The sequence below is a fragment of the Agelaius tricolor genome, unplaced genomic scaffold (assembly GCF_023055355.1).
Source record: "Agelaius tricolor isolate 1412-34295 unplaced genomic scaffold, bAgeTri1.0.p SCAF_78, whole genome shotgun sequence".
Classification (NCBI taxonomy): Eukaryota; Metazoa; Chordata; class Aves; order Passeriformes; family Icteridae; genus Agelaius; species Agelaius tricolor.
In genome coordinates this window covers 518339-540000 of record NW_027269338.1, presented here as the reverse complement: position 1 = coordinate 540000, position 21662 = coordinate 518339, and the positions used below count along the sequence as shown (strand labels likewise).

The 21662-nt window shown below is 57.2% G+C and overlaps 1 protein-coding gene and 1 long non-coding RNA gene across 7 annotated transcripts in view; one reads left to right on the top strand and one right to left on the bottom strand.

Annotated features, from left to right (window-relative positions):
* LOC139585439 (nuclear receptor-binding protein 2-like) overlaps window positions 1-11510 on the bottom strand; it is a 45614-nt gene extending 34104 nt beyond the window's left edge. The window contains exon 1 of one of the 2 annotated variants that reach the window (XM_071418198.1): window positions 11126-11510. In XM_071418198.1, the coding sequence (XP_071274299.1) occupies window positions 11126-11242 (117 nt within the window). In that variant the 5' untranslated portion in view covers window positions 11243-11510. The remainder of the gene's footprint in view (window positions 1-11125) is intronic. The other variant, XM_071418197.1, reaches the window with a different exon arrangement.
* A 334-nt stretch (window positions 11511-11844) lies between these two features.
* Window positions 11845-16797, top strand: LOC139585444 (uncharacterized). 5 transcript variants are annotated; one of them, XR_011677082.1, is made up of 3 exons: window positions 11845-12517; window positions 12602-15416; window positions 15447-16797. It is a non-coding gene; the product is annotated as an uncharacterized lncRNA (long non-coding RNA). The 5 variants fall into 5 exon arrangements; XR_011677078.1 differs by having other exon boundaries at window positions 11845-15416; window positions 15447-15526; window positions 15585-16797; XR_011677081.1 differs by having other exon boundaries at window positions 11845-15345.
* The last annotated feature ends 4865 nt before the right edge of the window (window positions 16798-21662 follow it).

The window sequence follows — 21662 nt, the reverse complement described above, 5'->3', positions numbered from 1 at the left end:
TCACTTTTAGCTGGGGTGCCCCAGAACCCCCAGTTCAGAGCACAGCCTGAGTGAAGCTTTCACTGTCCTAAAGTGTTGGATATCAACCCTAAAGTGCTGGATATTAGCCCAAATTCTTGGCTATTAACCCTTAAGTCCTGGATATTAGCCACAATTCTTGGATATTAACCCTAAATTCTCAGCTATTAACCCTGAAGTCCTGGATATTAGCCCAAATTCTTGGATATTAACCCTAAAGTCCTGGATATTAGCCAAAATTCTTGAATATTAGCCCTAAACTCTTCGATATCATCCTAAATTCTTGGCTATTAACCCTAAAGTCCTGGGTATTAGCCATAATTCTTGGATATTAACCCTAAATCCCTGGCTATTAACCCTAAAGTTCTAAACCCCATTAACCCTAAATTTTTGGGTATCATCCTGAATCCCTTGGATATTAACCCTAAATTCTTAGATATCATCCTAAATTCCTGGATATTAACCCTAACTCCATGGATATCACCCTGAACTCTTGGATATTACCCAAAAAATTTAGGGCCATCATCCTAAATTCCTGGATATTAACCCAAAAGTCCTGGATATTAACCCAATACTCTCAGCTATCACCCTGAACTCTTGGCTATTAACCCAAAAGCCTTGGGAGCTCCCCCTGCCAGGTGAGCTGAGCTGGGCAGGGTCCCCCCAAACTCCCCCCTGGGGCAAACAGGGGAGCAGGAGGAGGGCAGGGATGGCAGGAAGGGAAGGAGCCGAGCCCTGCAGCTGATCCCCCAGTGCTGGAACGGCTCCTCACGGCTCCTCACGGCTCCTCACGGCTCCTCACGGCTCCCTGGGGACGGGCTGGCAGCAGAGCAGCTTTTAAAAATAACCCCGCGGCAGGAATCGCGCGGCTGGAGCCTTCCCAAGCCTTTCCCCGGCGCGGAGCCGGGATCCGCTGCCAAGTGCAGACCTCATCCATGCCTAAAAATGGGAAACCCCCGCGCCTCCCGGGATTCCAGCCCTCCCAGAGCTGCTTTTCCATGCTTTGTTTTCCTTTTGCCGCCCCAAACCTTCCCCCCGCTCCCTGCCGTCTCTGGCTGCTTTTTGAACACCGCTTTATTCTCATTAAACGCTGCCTCAGCGTTTCTGCCCTGCGGTTTTTGCTGCCGTTTCCCTCTTTGGCTCCTTTCTCCACCCTCCTGGAGGAGTCAAAGCTCAGAGCTGGAGAGCCCCGGGGTGGTTGGGGTGGGGAGGGGTCTTCAACAGGCCCAGTCCCACCCTGGGACATGGGCAGGGACACCTTCCATGGGCAGGGACAACTTCACAGGGCCAGGGACACATTCCATGGGACCAGGGACACCTTCCATGGGCAGGGACACCCTCCATGGGACCAGGGACACCTTCACAGGGGCAGGGACACCCTCCATGGGACCAGGGACACCTTCCATGGGTAGGGACACCTTCACAGGGCCAGGGACACATTCCATGGGACCAGGGACACCTTCCATGGGCAGGGACACCCTCCATGGGACCAGGGACACCTTCACAGGGGCAGGGACACCCTCCATGGGACCAGGGACACCTTCACAGGGGCAGGGACACCCTCCATGGGACCAGGGACACCTTCCATGGGCAGGGACACCTTCCATGGGACCAGGGACACCTTCCATGGGACCAGGGACACCTTCCATGGGCAGGGACACCTTCCATGGGACCAGGGACACCTTCCATGGGACCAGGGACATCTTCCATGGGCAGGGACACCTTCCATGGGACCAGGGACACCTTCCATGGGCAGGGACATCTTCCATGGGCAGGGACACCTTCACAGGGCCAGGGACACCTTCCATGGGCAGGGACACCTTCCATGGGCCCAGGGACACCTTCACAGGGCAGGGACACCTTCCATGGGACCAGGGACACCTTCCATGGGCAGGGACACCTTCACAGGGGCAGGGACACCTTCCATGGGCCCAGGGACACCTTCCATGGGCAGGGACACCTCCATGGGACCAGGGACACCTTCACAGGGGCAGGGACACCTTCCAGGGGCAGGGACACCTTCACAGGGGCAGGGACACCTTCACAGGGGCAGGGACACCTTCCATGGGCCCAGGGACACCTTCCATGGGCAGGGACACCTTCCAGGGGCAGGGACACCTTCACAGGGGCAGGGACACCTTCCATGGGCAGGGACACATTCACAGGGGCAGGGACACCTTCCATGGGACCAGGGACACCTTCACAGGGGCAGGGACACCTTCCATGGGACCAGGGACACCCTCCACTGTCCCAGGCTGCTCCAAACCCCAATGTCCAGCCTGGCCTGGCAAACCTGCAGCGATCCAGGGGCTGCTCTGGGAATTCCATCCCAGCCCCTGCCAGGGAACAATTCCCAATTCCCAATATCCCATCCATCCCTGCCCTCTGGCACTGGGAGCCATTCCCTGGCTCCTGTCCCTCCAGGCCTTGTCCCCAGTCCCTCTGCAGCTCTCCTGGAGCCCCTTCAGGCCCTGGCAGTGGCTCCTGGATCTGTCCAGAGCTCAGTTTCTCCCTTTCACCCCCCAGATCTGCACCCCCAAGGATTTGTGTGCTGAGAATCAGAAGCCCAGCCCGGAGCCATGGCAGGCAGCAGCACCTTGGGATCCCAGGATCCCCACTGGGTTGGGTGGGAAGGGAGCTTAAGGGATATTAACCCTCAATTCTTGGATATCATCCTGAATTCTTGGATATTAACCCTAAATTCGTGGATAACACCCTGAATTCTTGGATATTAACCCTCAATTCTTGGATATCATCCTGAATTCTTGGATATTAACCCTAAATTCTTAGACGTAATCCTAAATTCTCAGATATTAACCCTAAATTCTTGGATATCATCCTGAATTCTTGGATATTAACCCTAAATTCTTAGACGTAATCCTAAATTCTCAGATATTAACCCTAAATTCTTGGATATCACCCGTAATTCTTGGATATTAACCCTAAATTCATGGATAGCATCCTGAATTCTTGGATATTAACCCTAAATTCTTGGATGTCATCCTGAATACTGGGATATTAACCCTAAATTCTTGGATGTCATCTTGAATTCTGGGATATTAACCCTAAATTCTTGGATGTCATCCTGAATTCTTGGATATTAACCCTAAATTCTTGGATATTAACCCCAAAAACCCAAATCAAATCCCACACTGAAGCAGCAGCAGCGGAATCACGAGCAGGGCCCAGCTCCAGGGTGGCTCGGAGGAATAAATCACAGGAACAATTCCAAATTTCCACCCGTGGGGCCCAGCTGAGCCCTCCCATCCCAGGGAAGGGCTGCAGGAGCCCAGGGCTGCTCCAGGGCATCCCCACAGGGGCAGAACTGACAGGTGGGGATGGGGACGGGGTGGAAATCACAGCCTGAGCCCAGGAAATGGGACAGACAGACGGACGGACGGACAGACAGACGGACGTGGCGGGAGCAGCAAACTCCCGCTGGTCACAGCCCCCCCTTCCCGGGCAGATTGGGGGTCTGGGACCCCAAAGCAGCAGGGATGAACCAGACTGATAGACCAGGCTCACCCCAGTGCTGCCCACCCCAAGGGAGGCACAAACAAACCTCCCACAAGAGCACAAAAGCCAATTTTGTCTCCCTTCTGCTGGCGCTCCCCAGGGCGGGTGGTGCAATACGTGGCAGGGGTAATTCACGCTATTTATGTATGGTATAAAATATTGTGAAATCCAAACCATGTCTTTTGACCACCCTGGCAGGGAGCAGCTGTTTATTTAGATTCAGCTCGTTCCTGGACAAAAGTTAAGATAACCATCGATGCTTTAACATAAGAACACGTGAAAAATGCGTGTATTTTATGATTGGCTTTTTGCAAATATTCAAGTGAATATTACATGTGTTGTGTTAGAAAGTTATGCCGTATTAATTCTCTTAAGTAGTGTGTTAAATATAGTTTTGGGTCATAAAAATTGTTAAAATAGAAACGATGCTGTGTAAGATACTTTTTTTAAGAAAGGGCTCGCAGCGAGACAGCAGCCACAGGACACCTGAATCCTTCAGAGAAAGAGAATTTATTGCTCCATTATCAGAAGAAAGGAACTTCCTGCCTCGAAGGTGCTGTTAGGATTGGAGGAAGAAGTTGACGATGACCAGACAGAATCCTGTGTTTGAATGGAATTTATGCATCATGGATGAGGTGTATGAATATGCAACAGGCTGTTGCTTTTAAGGGTTAATCCTCTGTTAACGTGGGTCCTTTTTCAGGCTTATTTTGCCCAGAAAGAGGTACCTGGACCATCCATAACTCTTTGTTTTTATTGTCTCATATTGTCCTAATTCAAATTGTCCGAATTATTATTACTCTAATTGTATTGCTATTTTTATAACCATTTTGTTACTATTAAACTTTTAAAATTCTAAAAACGAGTGATTGGCGCTTTTCACACCGTGCAAAGCCGCGAGCATGAACGGGGGAGACTCTGACACTCCAGGGATCAGATCCAGGTTCAGCCAGCACCGAATCCAGGCTCGACGCTGTCCCTTTGGCTGTGGTGGCTTCAAAGACTGAACTTGGGTCTCGCAGGCAAATTAATAATAAATAATAAATCTTTGCTAAATCTCTGATAATTTTGGCTCGCGATTTGATCATGTACAACAGTGGGAAAAGCAAAGGAGGTCACGGAGGCAAGGCTGAGAGAGAGCCCCGGTGCTCCCAGGTGGGAAAGGGCGTGTGAGCAGCAGCTCCCAAACAGCAGCAGAGCTGTGGCAAGGGCAGGGCAGGGCTGGGACACTGCCAGGGCCATGGAGCTGCTCCTCTGGGACCCTGCCAGGGTCAGGGAGCTGCTCCTCTGTGACACTGCCAGGGCCATGGAGCTGCTCCTGTGACACTGCCAGGGCCATGAAGCTGCTCCTCTGTGACCCTGCCAGGGCCATGGGCCATGGAGCTGCTCCTCTGTGACACTGCCAGGGCCATGGAGCTGCTCCTCTGGGACACTCCCAGGGCCATGGAGCTGCTCCTGTGACACTGCCAGGGCCATGGGCCATGGAGCTGCTCCTCTGTGACACTGCCAGGGCCATGGAGCTGCTCCTCTGACACTGCCAGGGCCATGGAGCTGCTCCTCTGTGACACTGCCAGGGCCATGGAGCTGCTCCTGTGACACTGCCAGGGCCATGGAGCTGCTCCTGTGACACTGCCAGGGCCATGGAGCTGCTCCTCTGTGACCCTGCCAGGGCCATGGAGCTGCTCCTCTGTGACACTGCCAGGGCCATGGAGCTGCTCCTCCGTGACACTGCCAGGGCCATGGAGCTGCTCCTCTGACACTGCCAGGGCCATGGAGCTGCTCCTCTGACACTGCCAGGGCCATGGAGCTGCTCCTCTGTGACACTGCCAGGGCCATGGAGCTGTGCCTCTGTGACACTGCCAGGGCCATGGAGCTGCTCCTCTGGGACCCTGCCAGGGCCACGGAGCTGCTCCTCTGTGACCCTGCAGGGCCATGGAGCTGCTCCTCTGGGACACTGCCAGGGCCATGGAGCTGAGCCTCTGTGACCCTGCCAGGGCCATGGAGCTGAGCCTCTGTGACCCTGCCAGGCCATGGAGCTGCTCCTGTGACACTGCCAGGGCCATGGGCCATGGAGCTGAGCCTCTGTGACCCTGCCAGGCCATGGAGCTGCTCCTCTGTGACACTGCCAGGGCCATGGAGCTGCTCCTCTGTGACACTGCCAGGGCCATGGAGCTGAGCCTCTGTGACACTGCCAGGGCCATGGAGCTGCTCCTGTGACACTGCCAGGGCCATGGAGCTGCGCCTCTGTGACACTGCCAGGGCCATGGAGCTGCTCCTGTGACACTGCCAGGGCCATGGGCCATGGAGCTGCGCCTCTGTGACACTGCCAGGGCCATGGAGCTGCTCCTCTGACCCTGCCAGGGCCATGGAGCTGCGCCTCTGGGACGCTTTTCACAGGGGTTCTTGGATCAGAGACAGGGATCTGACTCCTCCATGTGAGGAGGAGTGTCCCAGACATCTTTTCATGAAAAATTCTTTTCTTAGGAAAAGAGGAAGCTGAGAGGCCTCAGGAACAAAATTTAAACAGTAATTATCTGCTGCTGTGGGATGCAACAGGTAAATCTGGGATTGGTCTCATGTGGTTGTTTCTAATTAATGGCCAATCACAGCTCAGCTGGCTCGGACAGAGAGCCCGAGCCACAAACCTTTGTTATCATTCTTTCTTTTTCTATTCTTAGCTAGCTGGGAATCTGCACAAACACCTGGGAATCTGCACAAATACCTGGGAATCTGCACAAACAAACACCTGGGAATCTGAACATACAAACATCTGGGAATCTGAACATACAAACACCTGGGAATCTGCACAAACACCTGGGAATCTGCACAAACAAACACCTGGGAATCTGAACATACAAACATCTGGGAATCTGAACATACAAACACCTGGGAATCTGCACAAACACCTGGGAATCTGCACAAACAAACATCTGAGAATCTGTACAAACACCTGGGAATCTGCACAAAGAAACATTTGAGAATCTGCACAAACACCTGGGAACCTGCACGAACAAACACCTGGGAATCTGTACACCTGTGAATGCACAAATACCTGGGAATCTGCACAAATATCAGTGAATCTGCACAAACCCTTGGGAATCTGCAGAAACAAACATCTGTGAGTCTGCGCGAACATCTGGGAATCTGCACAAACATCTGGGAACCCGCACGAACAAACACCTGGGAATCTGAACATACAAATACCTGGGAATCTGAACATACAAATACCTGGGAATCTGCACAAATACCTGGGAATCCGCACAAACATCATCTGGGAATCTGCACAAACACCTGGGAATCTGCGCAAACACCTGGGCATCTGCACAAACACCTGGGAATCTGCGCAAACACCTGGGAATCTGCGCAAACATCTGGGCATCTGCACAAACATCCATCTGTGAACCTGCACAAACATCTGGGAATCAGCACATCACGAACACCTCGGAATCTGCACAAACACCTGGGAATCTGCACAAACACCTGTGTGTAGGGGGTAGCACGGTTGGGACAGACGGAGATGAGAGATCTCTGCAGCCAGGTCAGGAACTTCGGGTTTATTGCATAGGGCCAAGGGCAGGGCCCTGCTGGAGCTGCCAGGCAGAGCTCAGAGCAGGGCTGAGAGAAGAGAGGGGAGAGAGGGTGAGAGGGAAAGAGAGCAAAAGCACAAGAGAGTACAAGAGGTAAGAGAGTAAAAGGCAAGAGAGCAAAGTTCCCCTTACAATACAATAAATCTTCTTCTGTGTTGAATATTCTGATTCTCACTCACCAATCCAGTACAAGATACAAATCCTACAGCATTTCCATACAGCCTATAAGAATCACTACATTCCCACACTGTGTTACATTTCAAACCCTAAAAACTCCTCTTTGGGCCCTCCTGCCAAGCTGGCAGGGTCTGCTCTGACCCTTGGGCCTGTCTGCAAGCAGAGGGTGTTGTTCCATCAAAAGGGGATCACCTTCAGCTGGCCATGCCATTGTTTTCCAGTTGTTCAGTAACTGAGGGATCTCAAAGCTTGCTTTCATTTCATTCTCCCTTATAGTTTCCATATTCTCAAAATCTTTTGCCAGACAATCACATTGATAAGGCTTTTCCTGTTTCATCTTCCCCAACACCTATGAATCTGCACAAACAAACATCTGGGAACCTGCACATCACAAACACCTGGGAACCTGCACAGCTCCTGCACAAACTTCCTCCAGCCGGCGATCAGGAGCATTCCTGCCCTCTCCTGGAGCAGCTGTGATGCCCAGGGAAGGCCATCCCACCCTTCCCACCCCTCAGAAGCACATCCCACCCTTCCCTGCTCCAGCTGGAAGAGCCCCGGGGATGGAGAGCACCGGGACCCAAAGCACTCGTGTGGAGACGGCTCTGGGGGTTCCCACCTGTCCACACCTGCACAGGAGGATGAACCCACCCCACCCCAGGCCAGGTCTGGGCATGGCAGCACCGCTCCAGAAAGGTCCTGCATAAATCAGCATGGAAATCCTCAATAAACACCACTGGCATTGAAATCCTCACCATGAAACATGGCTGGCATTGAAATCCTCACCAATAAATGTCACCGTTTGGCATTGAAATCCTCACCATGAAACACGGCTGGCATTGAAATCCTCACCATTAAACATGGCTGGCATTGAAATCCTCACCATTAAACATGGTTGTCATTGAAATCCTTACCAATAAATGTCACTGTTTGGCAATTTCAATTAAACATTGAAATCCTCACCAATAAATGTCACTGTTTGTTTGGCATTGAAATCCTCACCATTAAATGTGGCTGTTTGGCATTGAAATCCTCACCATGAAACATCACTGACATTGAAATCCTCACCATTAAACGTTGCTGTTTGGCCAGAGCAGACTGAAGGAATTTCCCCAATATCCCACCCTGAGCTCCCTGGCCCAGCCTGAGGCCGTTCCCTCTGCTCCTGTCCCTGCTCCTGGGATCAGATCCCAAATCCCCCTGGCTGTGCCCTCCTGGCAGGAGCTGTGCAGAGCCACAAGGGCCCCCTGAGCCTCCTTTGCTCCAGGCTGAGCCCCTGCCCAGCTCCATTCCTGTCTCTGAACGTGCTCCAGCTCCTCGATATTCTCCATTTCACGAGGGGCAGGGGCAGGGTCAGGGCCCATTGACCTGTGGTGTGGGGAAGGTGTTTTCCAGAGAGGGGGAGGGAGCAGGAACGGGGGAAAGGGGGGATGTGGAAGCACCTGGCAGCACCGAGGGACAGAGCAGCTTATTGGCCAGGAGGAATTACCAGCCAGGAGGAATTATCGGCCAGGAGCTGTGATCACCCAGGAGGAATGATCAGCCAGGAGCAGGAATCAGCCAGGAGGATTTGAGTTATCAGCCCCAGGAGCTGTGATCAGCCCCAGGAGCTGGGATCAGCCCCAGGAGCTGGGATCAGCCCCAGGAGCTGTGATCAGCCAGGAGCAGGGATCAGCCTGGAGCAGGGATCAGCCTGGAGCAGGGATCAGCCCCAGGAGCTGTGATCAGCCAGGAGCAGGGATCAGCCTGGAGCAGGGATCAGCCCCAGGAGCAGGGATCAGCCCCAGGAGCTGGGATCAGCCCCAGGAGCTGGGATCAGCCCCAGGAGCAGGGATCAGCCCCAGGAGCTGTGATCAGCCAGGAGCAGGGATCAGCCTGGAGCAGGGATCAGCCCCAGGAGCAGGGATCAGCCCCAGGAGCTGGGATCAGCCCCAGGAGCTGGGATCAGCCCCAGGAGCAGGGATCAGCCCCAGGAGCTGTGATCAGCCAGGAGCAGGGATCAGCCTGGAGCAGGGATCAGCCCCAGGAGCAGGGATCAGCCCCAGGAGCTGGGATCAGCCCCAGGAGCTGGGATCAGCCCCAGGAGCTGGGATCAGCCAGGAGCAGGGATCAGCCCCAGGAGCAGGGATCAGCCAGGAGGAATGATCAGCCAGGAGGAATTATCAACCAGGAGCTGTGATCAGCCTGGAGCTGTGATCAGCCAGGAGCTGTGATCAGCCCCAGGAGCAGGGATCAGCCCCAGGAGCTGGGATCAGCCCCAGGAGCTGGGATCAGCCTGGAGCTGTGATCAGCCTGGTGCAGGGATCAGCCCCAGGAGCAGTGATCAGCCCCAGGAGCAGGGATCAGCCCCAGGAGCAGGGATCAGCCAGGAGGATTGGAGTTATCAGCCAGGAGCTGTGATCAGCTTCTCAGCAAAGCCCAGCCTGGGAATTCAGGCCGGGAGATTCAGGCCTGGGCTGAGCTGAGCGCTGGGGCCGGGTCCTTTACCGGGACAGGGGAGATAAGGGGCAGATAAAGGGTCTGGCCTCGGGGACAGGGGAGATAAGCGGTAGATAAAGGGTCTGGCCTTGGGGACAGGGGAGATAAGGGGCAGATAAAGGGTCTGGCCTTGGATGGGCCTTTCCCCTCCGGGCTCCAGCAGTGCCTATGGTCTGTCTGTCCCCCAGCCCCGTGTCCGTCCCCCAGCCCCCGCCTGGGGCCAGGACTCACCCCCCAGCTCTGCTCCCTGTTCTGGGGGCCCTGACAGGGACAGGGTGGCTCCAGCCCCGTTTTTGAGGAGGCACTCCTGGTGCTGCAGCCTGGCACAGGAGGATGAGCTGCCCCCTTCTCTGGAGAGGAGGAACGGCGCTCTCCAGCCCCGGGATGGGCTCTGGGGGCAGCCCCGACACCGCACCGGTGACCGGCACGGCCCCGCTCCCGCAGCAGCTCCGGGGTCACCGTTCTGCCACCTGTGGGGCTGGCACCGGGCACGGCTCCGGGATTCAGACCGGCAGAACCCTCCGGGAGCCCCGCGGGGCGGTTACCGACTGCCCGGCACGGCCGGTCCCACCGGAACCGGGGCCGCGGGATGGGCCCGGACTGAGCCGGGGCACAGCCCGGTTCTCCACACCGGGGCCTTCCCACACCGGAGCCCGGCCTCCAGAACCCGGTACCGGGACACGGTGAGCCCGAGTCCTGCCCCAGACACCCCAGAGCAGGGCACGGTGAAACCTGAGCCCTTGCAGCCGCCGCACCGGGCACGGTGAGATCGGGTACCCGCACACCTGGGCACGGTGAGATCGGGCCCCTGGGCACGGTGAGATTGGGTCCCGGGGCACCTGGGCACGGTGAGATTGGGTCCCGGGGCACCTGGGCACGGTGAGATCGGGTCCCGGGGCACCGTGAGCCCGGTCCCCGCACCGGCACAGCCCGCACCGGCACAGCCCGCACCGAGCCACGGCGGGCTCGGCTCTCCCCGCACCGAGCCACGGCGGGCTCGGCTCTCCCCGCACCGAGACACGGTGGGCTCGGTTTTCCACACCGAGACACGGCGGGCTCGGCTCTCCCCGCACCGAGACACGGCGGGCTCGGCTCTCCCCGCACCGAGACACGGTGGGCTCGGTTTTCCACACCGAGACACGAATCGCTGTGGCACGGCGAGCTCGGCCTCCCTCACCGGCACAACCCGAGCCAGGCATGACCGAGCCCGGCTCCCCGCACCTCCGGCCGCCCCCGGGCACTCGCTGCCCGCATCGCCCTCCGGCCGCGGCCCTCGCGGTGCCCCGCAGGGCCCGGTGGCCCCGTCCCCGGGATCCCCATCCCGTCTCCCGGCGTTCCGCGGCTCCCACCTGCTCGCGGCGCTTCTGCCAGCGGCCGCAGGGACTCTCCTCCAGCACCTCGCTCTCCTCCTCGCTCTCCTCCTCCTTCTCCTGCGCCAGCCGCGCGTCCGGCTCCGGCACCGCCATCCCCGCCGCGATCCGCGATCCGTGCCCGGCTGTACCGGGCTCGAGTCCGACCTGATCCGCTTAGATCCGACCCGATCCGCTCAGATCCGATCCAATCCGACCCGATCCGACCCGATCCGCTCCGAACCGCGTCGAGCCGCGCTGATGCGCGCCGAACCGAAGCGAACCGAACGGAACCAAGCCGAAGGCGGCGAAACGGAGCCGAGCGGCACCGCAGCGCCCCGAGCCCCGCCGCGCTCCGCCGGTGCCGTGCGGGGCCGGCCCGGTCTCGTCCCGCCCCGCTCCGGACGTGCGGCCGCGCACGCCCCGCCCCGCCGGGAGGGGCTCCCGCACCCCCGGCAGCTCCGGCACCCCCGGGAGGGGCTCCCGAACCTCGGGAGGGGTTCCCGCACCCCCGGCAGCTCCGGCACCCCCGGCACCTCCGGGAGGGGCTCCCGAACCTCGGGAGGGGCTCCCGCACCCCCGGCAGTTCCCGCACCCCCGGCAGCTCCCGCACCCCCGGCAGCTCCCGCACCCCCGGCAGCTCCCGCACCCCCGGCAGTTCCCGCACCCCCGGCAGTTCCCGCACCAGGCTCGACCCGCCCCGGGGCCGTCCGGTTCGTGTCCGTGTCCATGTCCTGCCCCCGCCCCCTCAGCAGCCGCCGGTTGCCCCCTCCGGGGCCCCGGGGCTCGTCCCACCCTCCGAGCCCCGTTCCCGTCCCCCCCTCGGAGCCCCGTTCCCGTTCCCGTCCCCCCCTCCGAGCCCCGTTCCCTTCCCACCCCTCCGAGCCCCGTTCCCGGGCCCGTCCCGTGTCCCTGGGGCTGCCTTGCCCGGCGCTGTCCCCATCTCGGGGGTCTCTCCCTGCCCGTCCCCCGCAGCCGCCCCTGCTCCGGTACCGGGGGCTCTGCGGGACCCCCTGGCCGGGCCTGGGCACCCCGGGAGCTCCGCACCAGCCCCCACCCGGCGCCCCGCAGATGTTTTCGTTCCACCGGGAGCTCTCTGGCTCGTTAGATTATTTTTGGTTTGTTTTTTGTTATTTTTTTTCCTTTTTCTGGCCGTCTCCAGTTACTTTTAGCCCGGCCGTGCCTCGTCCCACCCTTTTTCCGCGCTGCGCTGGCGCCTGGCGGGGCTCGGGCTCGTCCTCCCCCTCTGGGCTGCGGCTGCTCCGGGTGACCGAGGGGACACGGGAAGGGCACGCCAGGTATGGCCACAACCTCCCGGCCTGGCACGGGACAAGGGAGCAGGAGGTGTGTCCTGGTGGGGGCCACCACCGGGTCCTGCTTGGCCACCACCGGGTCCTGCATGGCCACCACCAGGTCCTGCTGTGCCACCATGAAGTCCTGCTGGGCCACCACCAGGTCCCTCTGGGCCAGCACCAGGTCCTGCTTGGCCACCACCGAGTCCCCTGGGCCAACACCAGATCCCCCTGGGCCAACACCAGGTCTCACTGGGCCACCACCAGGTCCTGCAGGGCCAACACCAGGTCCTGCTTGGCCACCACCAGGTCTCACTGGGTCACCACTATGTCCCCCATGGCCACCACCAGGTCCCCCTGGGCCAACACTGGGTCCCTCTGGGCCACCACCAGGTCCCCCCTGTGCCACCACCAGGTCCTGCTTGGCCACCACCAGGTCCCTCTGAGTCACCACCACCTCCCCTGGGCCACCACCAGGTCCCTCTGTGCCACCACCAGGTCCCTCTGTGCCCCCCAGCCCCTGTTCCAGCCCAGTGCCTGGTGCCAGGAGCTGCCAGGGTGGGTCACCTTGTCCCCTGTGTGCCAGGAGCTCCCAGAATGGGTCACCTTGTCCCCTGTGTGCCAGGATCTCCCCTTGGGTCACCTTGTCCCCTGCGTGCCAGGAGCTCCCAGGATGGGTCACCTTGTCCCCTGTGTGCCAGGAGCTGCCAGGGTGGGTGACCTTGTCCCCTGCGTGCCAGGGGCTGCCCCTGGGTCACCTTGTCCCCTGTGTGCCAGGAGCTGCCAGGGTGGGTCACCTTGTCCCCTGTGTGCCAGGAGCTGCCCCTGGGTCACCTTGTCCCCTGTGTGCCAGGAGCTGCCAGGATGGGTCACCTTGTCCCCTGTATGCCAGGAGCTGCCCCTGGGTCACCTTGTCCCTTGTGTGCCAGGAGCTCCCCCTGGGTCACCTTGTCCCCTGTGTGCCAGGCAGGGCTGGAAGCGGTGCCAGCCCCTGGTTCTTATCACAGCAGAGTCTGGGAATGAGTTCAAGGCCAAGGGATGGAAATGTTGCCACCAAACACAAACCGAGCCCCACGCCCAGGCACCTTCCCCATCCCCACAGCCCCTGCAGCGCCCCGGGGCCACCTCCCGGCCTCGATGGCAGCCCCGGGGCCACCTCCCGGCCGTGGCTCACTGCAGCTCCTGATGGGACCCTTGTGACCATCTCCTGGCCATGGCTGACTGCTCCCAGCTCCCAGTGCCACCCCTGTCACCCCTCCTGGCCTCGATGGCACCCCTGTGACCCTTCCCAGCCTCAATGGCACCCCTGTGACCCTTCCCAGCCTTGGCTCACTCCAGATCTCGATGGTGGCACCCCTGTGATCCCCTCCTGGCTGTGGCTGCCTCCAGCTTCTGATGACAGCCCTGTCACCCCCTCCCAGCCTCGATGCCACCCCTGTGACCCCTCCTGGCCTCCATGGCACCCCTGTGACCCCTCCTGGCTGTGTGTGACTCCAGCTCTCAATGGTGGCATCGCTGTGATGATCTGCCAGCCTCGGCTGACTCCATTCCTGATGGCACCCCTGTGACCCCCTCCCAGCCTCGGTTGGCTCCAGTTCCCTGGGACCATCTCTGAGCCTCAATGGGACCCCTGTGACCCTCTCCTGGCTGTGGCTGCATCCAGCTCTTGATGGTGGCACCCCTGTGACCCTCTCCTGGCCATGGCAAACTCACTCCAGCCCCCAGTGCCAGCCCTGGGACCCCCTCCCAGCCTTGGCTGACTCCAGTTCTCAATGGTGGCACCCCAGCCTCAATGGTGGCCACCTCCCAGCCTCAATGGCCCCTCTGTGACATCTCATGGCTGACTGCTCCTGGCTCCTGGTGACACCCCTGTCACCCCCTCCTGGCCGTGGTTGACTCCAGCTCTCGATGGTGCCACCCCTGTGACCCTCTCCTGGCCATGTCTGACTCCAGTTCTCAATGGTGGCACCCCTGTGTCCCCCTCCTGGCCTCCTGGAGCTGCCTTTTCAGCACCTCCAGCACCCCCAAAAGGGATGAGCGGATGAGCAATGTCTGGGCCGAGTTTGCTGATCCACCGCAGTTTCTGGGTGGCTTCCACAGCCGGCTCGGGTGGCACAGGGAGGGGTGGCACAGGTGGGTGTGCACAGGTGGAACCAGTTCCTCAGCTGGGAGAGCACCTGGGCAGGGCTGGAGCACAGGGAGGGCACGGGGAGAGGCTCCTCAGGGTCCCACAGCTCTGCTCTGCTCTGCTCCATCACTGGGGAGCACAGGTGAGCTCACCTGCCCCTTCCAGGTGTGTCACTGCACACAGGAGGGCACAGGGAGGGGCTCCTGGCTGTTCCAGACCTCACCTCCCCTCTCCAGCTCCCTCCTCGCTCACTGGACAGCACAGGTGAGCTCACCTGTCCTGCCTGCTCCTCCCAGGTGTGTCACTGCACACGGGGAGGGCACAGGGAGGGCACGGGGAGAGGCTCCTCAGGGTCCCACAGCTCTGCTCTGCTCTGCTCCATCACTGGGGAGCACAGGTGAGCTCACCTGCCCCTCCCAGGTGTGTCACTGCACACAGGAGGGCACAGGGAGGGGCTCCTGGCTGTTCCAGACCTCACCTCCCCTCTCCAGCTCCCTGCTCCATCACTGGGGAGCACAGGTGAGCTCACCTGCCCCTTCCAGGTGTGTCACTGCACACAGGGAGGGCACAGGGAGGGGCTCCTCAGGGTCCCACACCTCCCCACTCCTCTGCAGCTCCCTGCTCCATCACTGGGGAGCACAGGTGAGCTCACCTGTCCTGCCTGCTCCTCCCAGGTGTGTCACTGCACACGGGGAGGCAGCTGGGAGCCCCATGGAGCTGTGGAGCACAGGGAGCAGGGAAATCTCTGCAGTTCCTGCAGGTGAGTGCTCAGGGCAGGGAAATCTCTGCTGTTCCTGCAGGTGAGAGTGCTCAGGGCAGGGAAATCTCTGCTGTTCCTGCAGGTGAGTGCAAATCTGTGCTGTTCCTGCAGGTGAGTGCAAATCTCTGGCTGTTCCTGCAGGTGAGTGCTCAGGGCAGGGAAATCTCTGCTGTTTTCTGGGCTGAGTGCTCAGGGCAGGGAAATCTCTGCTGTTCTTGCAGGTGAGTGCAAATCTGTGCTGTTCCTGCAGGTGAGTGCAAATCTCTGCTGTTCCTGCAGGTGAGTGCTCAGAGCAGGGAAATCTCTGCTGTTTTCTGGGCTGAGTGTTCGGAGCAGGGAAATCTCTGCTGTTTTCTGGGCTGAGTGTTCGGAGCAGGGAAATCTCTGCTGTTCCTGCAGGTGAGTGCTCGGAGCAGGGAACTCTCTGCTGTTTTCTGGGCTGAGTGTTCGGAGCAGGGAAATCTCTGCTGTTCCCTGGGCTGAGTGTTCGGAGCAGGGAAATCTCTGCTGTTCCCTGGGCTGAGTGCTCCGCGTGGTAGCAGCGGAATTCGTTGCCACAGGGCGCTTGCAGCTGATTTGAAAGGGGTTTTAAAAAGCCATTAGGCGAATTTGCGGCAGGGAAATTGATTGAGGGCTATTAAGCAGAGTCTCGGCTGCAGCCCCTGTGGCTCCAGAGGCTCCTGCTGTGGATGGCCGGGAGCTGCAGCTGCTGGAGCACAGCCCGGTCCCTGCTCAGCTCCTTGGGCCGCTCCTCTCGGGCTGCCCTGGGGGAAATGGGGAGCAGGGGCACCCCTGGGCTCAGGTCTGAGCTGCTTCCAGCCGGGTGGGGCAAGGATTTGGTCTTCAGGGCCTCTCTGGGGGTCTCCTGTGTGTTGTGACCCACAGGGGGGACGCATCTGTGAAAAATGCGTGTGTTTTATGATTGGCTTTTCACAAATATTCAAGTGAATATTATATGTGTTGTGTTAGAAAGTAATGCTGTATTAATTCTCTTAAGCAGTGTGTTAAATATGGTTTTAGGTTATAAAAATTGTTAAAATAGAAACGATGCTATGTAGGATACTCTTTTTAAAAATAAAGGACTCACAGCGAGATAGCGGCCACAGGACACCTGAATCTTTCAGAAAAAGGGAATTTATTGCTCCATTATCAGAAGAAATGAACTTCTTCCCGCCTCGAAGGTGCTGTTAGGATTAGAAGGAAGAAGTTGACGATGACCAGCCAGAATCCTGTGTTTGAATGGAATTTATGCATCATGGATGAGGTGCATGAATATGCAACAGGCTGTTGCTTTTAAGGGTTAATCCTCTGTTAACGTGGGTCCTTTTTCGGGCTTATTTTGCCCAGAAAGAGGTACCTGGACTGTCCTAACTCTTTGTATTTATTGTCTCATATTGTCCTAATTCACTTTGTCCAAATTATTATTACTCTAATTGTATTACTATTTTTATAACCATCTTATTACTATTAAACTTTTAAAAATTTTAAAAACGAGTGATTGGCGTTTTTAACTGAGAAGGACCCTGAAGGGCTGGAGCAGCTCCAGAGGCAGGAATGGACCTGGGAAGGGCCAGGGGGGCTGAGGGAGCTGAGCTGGGGGCGCTCAGCCTGCAGAAAAGGAGGGTTGGGCTGGGTCTGAAAAACGCCAATCACTCGTTTTTAAAATTTTAGAAGCTTAATGGTAATAAAATGGTTATAAAAATAGTAATATAAATAGAGTAGTAATAATTTGGACAATTTGGATTAGGACAATACGAGACAATAAATACAAAGAGTTAGGGACAGTCCAGGTACCTCTTTCTGGGCAAAATAAGCCCCAAAAAGGACCCACGTTAACAGAGGATTAACCCTTAAAAGCAACAGCCTGTTGCATATTCATGCACCTCATCCATGATGCATAAATTCCATTCAAACACAGGATTCTGGCTGGGCAGTGTCAGCTGCTTCCTCTGAATCCTGACAGCGCCTTCGAGGCGGGAAGAAGTTCATTTCTTCTGATAATGGAGAATAAATTCTCTTTCTCTGAAGGATTCAGGTGTCCTGTGGCTGCCATCTCTTTATAAAAGTATCCTACATAGCACAGTTTCTATTTTAACATTTAGTTATAACCTAAAACTATATTTAACACACTACTTAAGAGAATTAACACAGCACAGCTTTCTAACACAACACATACAATATTCATTTGAATATTTGGGAAAAGCCAATTATAAAATACACATTTTTCACACTCAGCTCCTGCCTGGCTGCCCTGAGCACAGGAGCAGCCTGGAGCTCCTGCCTGAGGAGCTGGGGGAGCTCAGCACGGGGATTATGGGTGCAAAGTTCCAGGGTTTGGTTTCCATCCAGGACGGGGGCGCGTGGGAGGTGGGCAGGATTTGGGATTTGGGCTTTGGGATTTGGGATTTGGGGGCGAGTTCTGTCTGCAGGGCAGGGGCAAGGGCACTCGGAGGGTGGAGCTGGGGCTCCTGTCACCCTGTAACCCTATCACCCCTGTCACCACTGTCACCCTGTCACCCTGTCCCCTTGTCCCCCTGTCATCCCTATCACCCCTGTCACCCCTGTCACCCTGTCATCCTGTCACCACTGTCACCCTGTCACCCCTGTAACCCTTGTCATCCCTGTAACCACTGTCACCCCTGTCACCCTTGTCCCCCTGTCACCCCTGTCACCCTTGTCACCCCTGTAACCCTGTCACCCTTGTCCCCCTGTCACCCCTGTCACCCCTGTCACCCTGTCCCCCTGTCACCCTTGTCACCCCTGTCCCCCTGTCACCCCTGTCACCTCTGTCACACCTGTCCCCCTGTCACCCTATCACCCTGTCACTCCTGAGAGGGTGGAGCCAGGGCTCCTGTCCCCCTGTCCCCCTGTCCCCAGGTGCCCCGGCCACGGCTCCCTCCAGGGCTGGGGACCTCTGGAGCTCCCGGTGCTGCCAACCCTGCAGGGCTGGCAGGTGCAGGGGCTCCAAAACCCCACACTGGGGTGAGCAGGGGTGACCCCACACCTGGGGTGAGCAGGGGCTCCAAAACCCCACACTGGGGTGAGCAGGGGTGACCCCACACCTGGGGTGAGCTCCAAAACCCCACACCTGGGGTGAGCAGGGGTGACCCCACACCTGGAGTGAGCAGGGGTGACCCCACACCTGGGGTGAGCAGGGGCTCCAAAACCCCACACTGGGGTGAGCTCCAAAACCCCACACTGGGGTGAGCAGGGGTGACCCCACACCTGGGGTGAGCAGGGGTGACCCCACACCTGGAGTGAGCAGGGGTGACCCCACACCTGGAGTGAGCAGGGGTGACCCCACAGGGCTGTGCAGCCACTCTGCAGCTCCTGCATTATTTAACGGGGGGTATAATAACTCCTGGTGTTATTTAATGAGGGTTATAATAACTCCTGGTGTTATTTAATGAGGGTTATAATAACTCCTCATTATTTAACGGGGGTTATAATAACTCCTCGTTATTTAACAAGGATTATAATGACTCCTCGTTATTTAACAAGGGTTATAATAACTCCTGGCGTTATTTAATGAGGGTTATAATAACTCCTTGTTATTTAACGGGGGTTATAATGACTCCTCATTATTTAACAAGGGTAATAATAACTCTTCATTATTTTACAAGGGTTATAATAACTCCTCATTATTTAACAGGGGTTATAACGACTCCTTGTTATTTAACAGGGGTTATAATGACTCTCATTATTTAACAGGGGTTATAATGACTCCTCATTATTTAACAAGGGTTATAATAACTCTCATTATTTAACAAGGGTTATAATAATGCCTCGTTATTTAATGGGGATTATAATGACTCCCCGTTATTTAACAAGGGTTATAATAACTCCTCATTATTTAACAGGGGTTATAATGACTCCTCATTATTTAACAGGGGTTTATAATGACTCCTCATTATTTAACAGGGGTTATAATGACTCCTCATTATTTAACGGGGGTTATAATGACTCCTCGTTATTTAACAGGGGCTATAATAACTCTTCATTATTTTACAGGGGTTATAATGACTCCTCATTATTTAGCAAGGGTTATAACTCCTTGTTATTTAACAAGGGTTATAATGACTCCTCATCATTTAACAGGGTCCCAGCTGTGGATCCCCCTGAACATGCCCTGAGCTGGCCGAGCCCGTGGCCACTCCCGAGCCCTCTCAGGCCCCTCTGTTTTTCCCCTCCTGGCACCTCCGCAGGCCCCGGGGTTGGGGGGCACAGCCTGGCACGGTGGGACCCCCCCAGCCCGGCCCAGCGCCCCTGGAATGAACAGGGCAGGAGATCTTTCACCTTTTGAATGCCTTCATTATAAACCAGCTTGGGTGGGGAGACCCGACGGGTCACACACACACAGAGACCACCACTGCTCCCAGGAGTGGCACAGAGGAGGAGGAGGAGGAGGAGGAGGAGGAGGGAAATTGCAGCTTCGCCCTCTGATCTGCAGGCAGGGCCGGGGGCTCCATCCCCACCAGAGCAGCAGGGGATTCCTGGATCCTGAGTTTGACACTCGAGCTCTTCCTTCCAGCCGACATCTCTGAGCTTAGGGTGAGGGGTAGAGAGGATCTCAGCGGACACCGGGTTCTGTTCCTCACCTCCAGACATCACTTCAGTCTCTCAAGTCCGTGGTGGCTCGTTGGTTTTAGGGGTTTTTCCTGCGGGATTTGGTGCGGGGTTCCCTCATTCGCCTGCCAGCCCCGATGTCACCTCCTCCTCACAGTCCTGGGCGCCATTTCCCAGGAAGCAGCAGGGGGATGCTGGACAAAGGGGATTTCTCACCACCAACAGCAGGTAATTAAAGGAAAACCATTAACAGCAGGGGATTACAGCATGAAATTATTAACAACAAGCAGTTAGAACTCCAGCTTGGCAGCAATTGGCTTAGCTTGTGAACTCTGCAACCTTTGAACAATGGACAACTCTTCTTCTACTCATAACAGGAGCACAGCTCCAGGAGCAGCAGGAGCCCCTGCCCTGCCCAGCCCAATGGTCCCAGCACTCCAGGAGAATCAGGAGCCCCCAGCACGGTGGTGCCACCATTCCAGGAGAATCAGGAGCCCCCAGCACGGTGGTGCCACCATTCCAGGAGAATCAGGAGCCCCCAGCCCAATGGTCCCAGCACTCCAGGAGAATCAGGAACCCCCAGCACAGTGGGCCCAGCATTCCAGGAGCAGCAGGAGCCCCCAGCCCGGTGGTGCCACCATTCCAGGAGAATCAGGAACTCCCAGCACGGTGGTGCCACCATTCCAGGAGAATCAGGAGCCCCCGGCACGGTGGTCCCAGCACTCCAGGAGCAGCAGAGCCAGAGCCCCTGGCCCAATGGTCCCAGCACTCCAGGAGAATCAGGATCCCCCGGCACGGTGGTGCCACCATTCCAGGAGAATCAGGAGCCCCCGGCCCAATGGTCCCAGCACTCCAGAGCAGCAGGAGCCCCCAGCACGGTGGTGCCACCATTCCAGGAGCAGCAGAGCCGGAGCCCCCGGCCCTTTCCCTGCACTGGCTCCACGGGGCCGGGAGCAGCCGGGCCCGGGGGGTCTCCCCTGCCTCCCTTCCCCTCTCGCTGCCCGGGGGCCCCGCTGGGTCCGTGCCCGTTTTCAGCCGCGTTTGATGATGGGGCCGGGCTGCGGGGCCGTCGTGCTCTGCCGCTGCCCGGCCCGCCCCGTGCCAAAGCGGCTCCGTGGTTCTGGCAAGCGTCCTGCTGCCGCTCCGTCCGTCCGTCCGTCCGTCTGTCGGTCGGAAGGATGGGTTTGTGTGTCTGAGCTCCCCCGGGCTGTGACTGCCCTGCCCGCAGCTCCTCACCTGCAGCATCACCTGGAGCCCGCAGGTGCCAGCAGGTTGTTATAAATGATCAAACCGAGAGCCAAACTTGGAAGAAAACTTAGCAAAGATTCATTAATTTGTCCGCGTAGACCGAATTTCGGTCGTCAAAAACCACCACAGCCAAAGAGGTCAGCGTGGAGCCCGGGATCGGCGCTGGGTGAACACGGATCTGACCCCCGAGTGTGAAAAATGCGTGTATTTTATCATTGGCTTTTCACAAATATTCAAATGAATATTATATGTGTTGTGTTAGAAAGTAATGCTGTATTAATTCTCTTAAGTACTGTGTTAAATACAGTTTTAGGTTATAAAAACTGTTAAAATAGAGACGATGCTATGTAGGATACTCTTTTTAAAAAGAAAGAACTCGCAGCGAGATAGCAGCCACAGGACACCTGAATCTTTCAGAGAAAGAGAATTTATTGCCCCATTATCAGAAGAAATGAACTTCTTCCTGCCTCGAAGGCGCTGTTAGGATTCAGAGGAAGAAGCTGACACTGCCCAGACAGAATCCTGTGTTTGAATGGAATTTAT